At 41.1% G+C, this 10,000-nt stretch overlaps 1 protein-coding gene across 1 annotated transcript in view; it reads left to right on the forward strand.

Moving 5' to 3' along the window:
- mTerf5 (mitochondrial transcription termination factor 5) overlaps positions 1 to 10,000 on the forward strand; it is a 21,160-nt gene that overhangs the window by 1,969 nt on the left and 9,191 nt on the right. Inside the window, exons 4-6 of the mRNA XM_080285123.1 lie at positions 2,639 to 2,736; positions 3,778 to 3,911; positions 6,455 to 6,620. Of these exons, the coding sequence (XP_080141249.1) occupies positions 2,639 to 2,736; positions 3,778 to 3,911; positions 6,455 to 6,620 (398 nt within the window). The remainder of the gene's footprint in view (positions 1 to 2,638; positions 2,737 to 3,777; positions 3,912 to 6,454; positions 6,621 to 10,000) is intronic.

Raw genomic sequence — 10,000 nt, forward strand, 5'->3', positions numbered from 1 at the left:
CACTGGGCATTCTGGAAATAGTTCTCTTGTCATCCATTCTGGACCCTGCCCCATCGTATCTGCAGATGGGAAAAAGAACTCAAGACAGTGATGATGGTGGTGGTAGTGGTGGTTAGGCCTGTGAGATGGAACCAGGATTTTGGGAGCTTGAAAGACGTGTGATTGAGAGTGTGGGCCATTTCACTAAGCTTGTTGTTGATAATTCTTCCTCCTCCATGCTCCATCTCTCTGTGTGTTGTGTACCCTGTCCTACCTCATGCTTAGGAAGAGGGTCAGGATGGTGGTGATAATTATTGAGCAGGTGAAGGTTTATTTCTAAGGGGTGGTTGGGGTTTGTTGCTCATGTAATGCCACTCAGGGATGAATGAGGCTGGTCACTGTCATCTTAAATATCAGGACCAACTTGCCTAGCCCTGGGCTCCTATGTTCCTCTTGGGGCAACGTAGGATTGGATGATGGATGGATGGATGGATGGATGAGTTGCCCTTACATTTCAGGCAATAAGAGACTGGTTGATGCTTTATTACGTTAAGTTCCTCATCTAACCTAATCTATACTGACACCATGTTGCTTCTTGAGGAAATCCTGTACTGAGATTGGCCATGGTACTAGTGATGTTTTCTATGGATTGGAATTTTAACCAAGTGCCCAAACCAGCCAATTACTTCTTAACAGTTCCTGGAAGCTGTTGGGAAAAAAAGGAATTTGAGATATGCCATAAAATTTGTAACGATGTGAAGATCTCAGCATGGACCTGAACTTTACGCAGCCGCTCAGAAAAAGACTCAAGTGGTTGTATTTGTAGTGTAGTTTGGCCTTGTAGAGATGATGGAGAGTGAGAGACTAATAAGGAGAGTGTGTGTGAGTGAGGTGGAGAGGGGGAGAGGGAGGGGGAGGCTGAGGATGAGATGGAGGGATGGAGTGGAGAGGTATATGAGAGAGGAGGATGTGAGCTGGGAGCAGGGCAGTGAAATGGCGGGGGACAGGGTGACGTGGAGGCGATTTGTTTGTGGCCACCCCGTATGGGATTAAGGCGTCTGGCAATAGATAGATAGATAGAGAGATAGATACTTTATTTTTGTTACAGAAACATCAGGAGATTTTATTTAGCTTGCAGGATTAATGAAGGTTATTTTCTAATCCCCCAGTTTGAAGGAACTCTTGTGAGGGGGGTGCGGTAGCACAGTTGTAGCGCGCTGGACTTGTAATCGGGGGATTGCAAGTTCGAGCCTCGCCCGGGCTGCCGTGCCGGGAGGGGTAGCTCCCTCCTGTAACCCTAACGGGGCTATATAGTCCAATACAGGGCTTAGCTCGGGGGAACTCCATTTCTCCCATTTTTTTTGTGAACTGAAAAAAAATGTGATATGGCAAGAATAAAAATTAAAAAAAGTCATTGAGGTGACAGAGTTGAGCTGCCAGCCTTTTGAATAAGAGCTGAAGTTGTAATAAGAGCTGAAATAAGAGCTGAAGTTGTAATAAGAGCTGAAATAAGAGCTGAAGTTGTAATAGGAGCTGAAGTTGTAATAAGAGCTGAAGTTGTAATAAGAGCTGAAGTTGTAATAAGAGCTGAAGTTGTAATAAGAGCTGAAGTTGTAATAAGAGCTGAAGTTGTAATAAGAGCTGAAGTTGTAATAAGAGCTGAAATAAGAGGTGAAGTTGTAATAAGAGCTGAAGTTGTAATAAGAGCTGAAGTTGTAATAAGAGCTGAAGTTGTAATAAGAGCTGAAGTTGCAACCTGAGGCTCCTCTGAGAGTGAACCCAGTGAACTGTATACTGGAGCTGGCCCTCCACTGACCACCATTCTTTGAGGGAATAAGGAGGAAGTTCAGGGATGTTTGAATAACTTGGCAGCTTCCCCTCACGGCTGTATTGGTGCCACACATGAAGGCATCCCTCTTCAGCACTCAGTCCATATAATATTTCACCTTTACCATGACCTACTCTAGCTTGATATCCCTGACCCTTCAGTGATGAGGATTTAGTCTCCGTGAAGCAAAAACTCATGTAATGTTAGCTTTAAATCAGTTCATAGGGCAGTGAAATGGTGGGGGACAGGGCGACATGGAGGCGATTTTTTTGTGGCCACCCCTTATGGGATTAAGGCATTTGGCAAGAGATAGATAGATAGATAGGTGTAACAGCAGCAGAGAAAAGGTTGCTTGAGATTGATTTGGAGGCTGGTGACTGCTGGGATATCCCTCAATTGGTCAGTATCTGAGTAAAATGCCCAGGTATGCCAGCTGCAGTGAGAGGGTTAAAGTAAAGCACAATGTCATTTTCTCTATCTTTCTATTGCCAGACGCCTTAATCCCATAAGGGGTGGCCACAAACAAATTGCCTCCATGTCGCCCTGTCCCCCGCCATTTCATTGCCCTGCTCCCAGCTCACACCCCCCTCTCTCATATACCTCTCCACTCCATCCCTCGATCTCATCCTTGGCCTCCCCCTCCCTCTCCGCCCCTCCACCTCACTCACATACACTCTCTTTGTCAGTCTTTCACTCTCCGTCCCTTTCCATATATATGATTGTGTTGGCCATTTCAGTGGGTGTGTTAGTAATATTTCTCCTACTTTTGTACATTCCCCTTCTTTGTTCATGATGATGATGATGATGATGATGATGATCTTGTCTTTCCAGATATTTCATCATCTCTGGCGCATCATATACTTAGGAGTGACATACGCCTCAAAACCTGTGATGTTCATATTTTGGCTCGGAATATCAACACACTCATGGTTAGTTATTTCCTTGTTTGGTAATATTAGAATGTAAAGTCATCCATAGGTGTAAGAAAGAGGAAAGAATGAAGAAAAGAAAGACAGAAGAGGAAGGATGGAAGAGGGGAAAGGGCAGACACCCAAAGCAGCACCACATCGAGTGAGTGGATGGTGAGCGTCCATTTTTCTACATTCCCAAATTTTCTATTTTCCTTAAAGGGAGGGGGGAGTGAGTTGGGGGGAGGGTAGTCAAATGGTGGGTGGCAGAGCGACTTGGAGGCGTTTTGTCTGCGGCCACCCTTTGCGGGATTAGGGCGTCGGACTATAGATGGATAGATAGACTTTACACTGAACCATAACAAACATGAGATTTAATACTGTTTCATTGTCCCTAGACTCATAGTGCACACTTCAGGTTTGAACTTACTTGCCTTACATAGTGTTATCATTACAGACACCACTAAACAGCCCGAATTATAGAGCTGAGATGGTACAAGCACTTCAGATCTTGCTCTTAAAGCAGACAGTAAATTCACACACAAGTATTCTTATGCTTAAAACTGTAAATAAAGTTGCCATTATATTATTACAGAGGTATGATGTGACAGCCAATGATCTACAGAGAAATATACCACTTTTGTACTTCTGTCCCTCACAACGTCAGTATTACCTTTTCTAGTTATTCTTGTTGTCTCCAGTTGATTTTATATAGCTTTAGGGAGACTTTAATTTGGAGTGCGTAGATATGGCTTTCATTAAATCCTTCACTTCTGCACTGCTCTCAGAAGTGAAGGATTTACCATAATGAAAGTGACATGGAGGATGACAATGAGGGCTGGAGGTGATTTGTTTATGGCCACCCTTTATGGGATTGAGGAGTCTGGCAATAGATAGACAGACCTGTGCACTGTTCTCAGAGGCTGAATAAACTAGTGGTGTTAGGTAGACTCATTCTCATCACCATCCTGACCTCTTAAGCCAAGGATTGAGTGAGAAAATTAGGCAGAAGAGAATAAAGAGGATGCAGCCATACTGAAGTGGTTTATTATACCGTTACAGAGATATGACGTGGCCCCCAGAGATGTGAGAAGAAATTTGCCACTCCTGTACCGCTGTCCCGTACGTACCGAACAGTACATCGCTGTGCTTAAGGAACTTGGAATTCTCAACCTCACTGCGGACCACTGTATGAAGTAAGGAGCACGTAGACTATATACACTAACCTGACAGAGATCTCTAACCCCTCCCAGCTCAGTTGATGGCCGAGTGTAGTCAGATTGGAAGGTCATTTCAGCTTTTTTTATTTATTTTTTATGTGAGGAAGAAGGCACCAAAGGCCATGAGCCCACAATTTCTGTTCCAAGAGAGAAACAAAATACAAGAGAGAGCCAAATTCAAGATCTGATCATTTCGAGATGCCTGGACACACTGTGTTTGAAAGACTGGAGATCATAGCTAGCAGGAAATACAGACAGAGGGAGACAGTTCCAGAGTTGACCTGTTGCATCAATGAAGGACTGGGAGTAACGGTTAACTCTTGCATTAGAGAGTTGGACAGAAAAGGGATGAGAGTTTGCTACTAGACGGGTGCAACTTACCAAAGACACTCATTCCTGCCTCATCACCAAGGCTTAGTGTCCAATTTGAGCAAGTGGCCCAGTACCTTCAGGTGAAAAAGAACTGATTATAGAAGTATAGGTAGCCCACAATTAATCCTTTCACCCCAATGATATATATTTTTTATTTTTAGTAGTGACAGTACTTCTTACCTCAAGATCTTCTGAATGTGAACCAAGTGGACTGCAGGCTGAAGCTGACCTTTTCCTCCAGTCTGCTTTCTTCCTTTTGGGTGATAGGGAGTGAATTGAGGGATGTTTGTAGTACTGGACAGGTGAGTTACACAATCATATTAGTGCCACAGTGAGAAGGCATTCCTCTCCAGCACCCATCTCATTATTGCCTTTATTGTACAGTGCCTTCAGACTGTTTTATCCGATTGAGACCCTCTGAACTGAAGGGGTTAAATAAAACGTCATAAACACTCAGTACCAGATGTCCTTTCTATCTATCTGTCTGTCTGTAGCCCGACGCCCTAATCCAGCAAAGGGTGGCCGCAGACAAAATGCCTCCAAGTCCCTCTGTCACCCACCATTTGACTGCTCTCCTCCCAGCTCACGCCCCCCTTCCCTCATATACCTCTCAACTCCATCCCTTCACCTTATCCTCAGCCTCCCCCTCCCTCTTCCCCCCTCCACCTCACTCACATACACTCTCTTCGTCAGTCTTTCACCCTCCATCCTCTCCACATGGCCAAACCACCTCAGTGTGTTCCTCCTAACGCTTCCTATCACATCCACATCCACACCACAACGCTCATTGAATTAAAAGGGTTTAAAGTTGTTGCACTTAGTTTTTCATTGTTTGAGAGATATATGAGATAGAACAATATGAGTTGGAGAGAGGGTAGCCTGATGGTGGAGAACAGACCGACGTGGAGATGATTTTTCTGGAATTAAGGCATTTGACTATAGATCTTTATGGTTGGAAGAACTCTGGGATTATACTCCACCTGATGCCAGAGAATTGTTTTCAGCTGAGAATGTGAAGTGTTTGAGGAATTTCTGTAAAACCAACAATTCAGACTGCCTGCTTATATCTGGAACTGTCTCCCTCTGTCTGTATTTCCTACTTACTGTGATCTCCAGTCTTTCAAACGCAGTGTGTCCAGGCATCTCGAAATGAATGGATCTTGAATTTGGCTCTCTGTCGTATTGTTTTTGTTTTTTCTTGGAAGGAATGGTTTGTGGGCTCCAGCCTTTGGTTCCTTCTTCCTTGCATTAGAAAAAAAAATAAAAATAAAAATAATAATAATAATAATAATAATAATAATACAGTAATAATAATAATAATAATAATAATAATAATAATAATACAGTAATAATAATAATAATAATAATAATAATAATACAGTAATAATAATAATAATAATAATACAGTAATAATAATAATAATAATAATAATAATAATAATACAGTAATAATAATAATAATAATAATAATACAGTAATAATAATAATAATAATAATAATAATAATAATAATAATACAGTAATAATAATAATAATAATACAGTAATAATAATAATAATAATACAGTAATAATAATAATAGTAATAATAAAAATAATAATAATAATAATAATAATAATGATAATAATGAAGGCATACCCCTCCATCGCTTAAGAGGAACCGGTATGTGAAGGCTGTAGGTTAATCCAATAGTGAAAAGTCTTTACTAAGGTGAATATAATTGTCAAGAGATTGGAAGTATTGGTTAAGAATTACATCATTGGGTTGGACAAGTTAAAACCAGTAAGACATAAAGTTTTAAATGGGCAAATGCATATCTTTGGGTAATATTCTCTCTGATGATGATGATGATGATGATGATGATGATGATGATGGTGGGGGTGGTGGTGACGATGATGATGATGATAATGATGATGATTATGGTGATGGTGATGATGATGATAATGATGATGATGATGATAATGAAGATGATGATGATGGTGGTGGTGATGATGATGATGATGACGATGATAACAATTATGATGATGATGTTGATGATATTAATGATGTTCGTGATGATGATGATGGTGAAGATGATGATGATAATGGTGATGATAGTAACAGTAATAATAATGATAATGAAGATGATGATGATAATGATGCTATTTCAGATTTCTCAAGGTGTACAGGAGTGACGTAAGCTCCCTGAGGAGATGGAAATTGCTGGGTGACGATGGTGACCCGAGAGATAGTTTACTGGACGTTCTCAGCCTGCCCTCCTCCTGCCTAGCCCGTCTCACCCCACCCGCACGGCTCAACAGTATGACGCTTGAGCAGGTACGCAGGGAAGGCTGGTGATAGTGATATGGGTACGTTGTTTTGCTTTGGTTCCCTCAAACATGTCAGTCTCTCTCTCTCTCTCTCTCTCTCTCTCTCTCTTTGGTTCCCTCATTGATAACATGTCAGTATCTCTCTCTCTCTCTCTCTCTCTCTCTGTCTGTGTCTGTCTGTCTGTCTGTCTGTCTGTCTGTGTGTGTGTGTCTCTCTCTCTCTCTCTCTCTCTCTCTCTCTCTCTCTCTCTCTCTCTTTGGTTCCCTCAATGATAACATGTCAGTATCTCTCTCTCTCTCTCTCTCTCTCTCTCTCTCTCTCTCTCTCTCTCTCTCTCTCTCTCCTTTTAAACACACACACTGCCATATTTGAGTAGATATTTAATAGTCATGAGTAACTTCTTCACTATAATAGGTCTGATGTAAGCCAAAGAAAATAAAGTTATATTGAGATAGGAGCAATCAGTTAAAAATGTAACTATTTTGGTAGATTACATTGGTATTGTAAAGGAGCGTTGTGGTGTGGATGTGGATGTGATAGGAAGCGTTAGGAGGAATACACTGAGGTGGTTTGGCCATGTGGAGAGGATGGAGGGTGAAAGACTGACGAAGAGAGTGTATGTGAGTGAGGTGGAGGGGGGGAGAGGGAGGGGGAGGCCGAGGATGAGATGGAGGGATGGGGTGGAGAGGTATGTGAGAGAGGGGGGTGTGAGTTGTGATCAGGGCAGTGAAATGGCAGGGGACAGGGCGACGTGGAGGCGATTTGTTTGTGGCCACCCCGAATGGGATTGAGGCATCTGGCAATAGATAGATAGATAGACATTGTTTTTGTGGTAAGTAATTATGTTTTTGTGGTAAGTAATTATGTTTTGTGGTAAGTAATCATGTTTTGTGGTAAGTAATCATGTTTTGTGGTAAGTAATCATGTTTTGTGGTAAGGAATCATGTTTTGTGGTAAGTAATCATGTTTTGTGGTAAGTAATTATGTTTTTGTGGAAAGTAATCATGTTTTTGTGGTAAGTAATTATGTTTTTGTGGAAAGTAATCCTGTTTTTGTGGAAAGTAATCCTGTTTTTGTGGAAAGTAATCCTGTTTTTGTGGAAAGTAATTATGTTTTTGTGGAAAGTAATCCTGTTTTTGTGGTAAGTAATCCTGTTTTTGTGGTAAGTAATCATGTTTTGTGGTAAGTAATCATGTTTTGTGGTAAGTAATTATGTTTTTGTGGTAAGTAATCATGTTTTGTGGTAAGTAATCCTGTTTTTCTGTAAGTAATCCTGTTTTTGTGGTAAGTAATCATGTTTTGTGGTAAGTAATTATGTTTTTGTGGTAAGTAATCCTGTTTTGTGGTAAGTAATCCTGTTTTTCTGTAAGTAATCCTGTTTTTCTGTAAGTAATCCTGTTTTTGTGTAAGTAATCATGTTTTTGTGGTAAGTAATCATGTTTTTGTGGTAAGTAATCCTGTTTTTGTGGTAAGTAATCATGTTTTTGTGGTAAGTAATCATGTTTTGTGGTAAGTAATCATGTTTTTGTGGTAAGTAATCATGTTTTTGTGGTAAGTAATCCTGTTTTTGAGGTAAGTAATCCTGTTTTTGTGGTAAGTAATCCTGTTTTTGTGGTAAGTAATCATGTTTTTGTGGTAAGTAATCCTGTTTTTGTGGTAAGTAATCCTGTTTTTGTGGTAAGTAATCATGTTTTTGTGGTAAGTAATCCTGTTTTTGTGGTAAGTAATCCTGTTTTTGTGGTAAGTAATCCTGTTTTTGAGGTAAGTAATCCTGTTTTTGTGGAAAGTAATCCTGTTTTTGTGGAAAGTAATCCTGTTTTTGTGGTAAGTAATCCTGTTTTTGTGGTAAGTAATCCTGTTTTTGAGGTAAGTAATCCTGTTTTTGTGGAAAGTAATCCTGTTTTTGTGGTAAGTAATCCTGTTTTTGTGGTAAGTAATCCTGTTTTTGTGGTAAGTAATCATGTTTTTGTGGAAAGTAATCATGTTTTTGTGGTAAGTAATCATTGGTCTGCCAGATACTGGGGGGCAAATCTCCCCTTCATCCATGTCTAATGATGATGAACTTCGGACAGTAGTGATGATGGTGGTGGTGGTGGTTTATCCAGGATGATGACAGTAGTGATGATGATGATGGTGGTGGTTTATCCAGGATGATGACAGTAGTGATGATGATGATGATGGTGGTGGTTTATCCAGGATGATGACAGTAGTGATGATGATGATGATGGTGGTGGTTTATCCAGGATGATGACAGTAGTGATGATGATGATGATGGTGGTGGTTTATCCAGGATGATGATAGTAGTGGTGATGATGATGGTGGTGGTTTATCCAGGATGATGACAGTGGTGATGATGATGGTGGTGGTGGTGGTTTGTCCAGGATGATGATAGTAGTGATGATGATGGTGGTGGTGGTTTATCCAGGATGATGATAGTAGTGGTGATGATGATGGTGGTGGTTTATCCAGGATGATGACAGTAGTGATGATGATGATGGTGGTGGTTTATCCAGGATGATGATAGTAGTGATGATGATGGTGGTGGTGGTGGTTTGTCCAGGATGATGATAGTAGTGATGATGGTGGTGGTGGTGGTTTGTCCAGGATGATGATAGTAGTGATGATGATGATGGTGGTGGTGGTGGTTTGTCCAGGATGATGACAGTAGTGATGATGATGATGGTGGTGGTGGTGGTTTGTCCAGGATGATGACAGTAGTGGTGATGATGATGGTGGTGGTTTATCCAGGATGATGACAGTAGTGATGATGGTGGTGGTGGTGGTTTATCCAGGATGATGACAGTAGTGATGATGATGGTGGTGGTGGTTTGTCCAGGATGATGACAGTAGTGATGATGGTGGTGGTGGTTTATCATTTCCTACTGATGCACAGACATACGGAACACTAGCGCCTCTCACGGTGTTTGGATTACACATAGAAACTGGAGGCTTTATGGTTTTATGTCCTTATAATTATCCTTTATGTGCAGTGGAAGAGGGAGGGGGAGACCGAGGATGAGATGGAGGGATGGGGTGGAGAGGTATATGAGAGAGGGGGGTGTGAGTTGGGAGCAGGGTAGTGAAATGGCGGGGGACAGGGCGACTTGGAGGCGATTTGTTTGTGGCCACCCCAAACGGGATTGAGGCGTCTGGCAATAGATAGATAGATAGATGTTTTTTTGCAGTTTTTTTTTTTACAGTTTATTTATAGCCCCTTAACAGTCTGTGGTGTTATTATGGTTGTACACTCTGCTTAGTCTTTTTACAGTCATACAGTCTTCTTGTGATCTTACAGTCTGCTTAGTCTTTTTACAGTCATACAGTCTCCTTGTGGTCTTACAGTCTGTTTAGTCTTTTTACAGTCATACAGTCTCCTTGTCGTCTTA

Source organism: Coenobita brevimanus, chromosome 104 (genome assembly GCF_032717465.1).
Source record: "Coenobita brevimanus isolate Jiangsu-jjx chromosome 104, ASM3271746v2, whole genome shotgun sequence".
Lineage (NCBI taxonomy): Eukaryota > Metazoa > Arthropoda > Malacostraca > Decapoda > Coenobitidae > Coenobita > Coenobita brevimanus.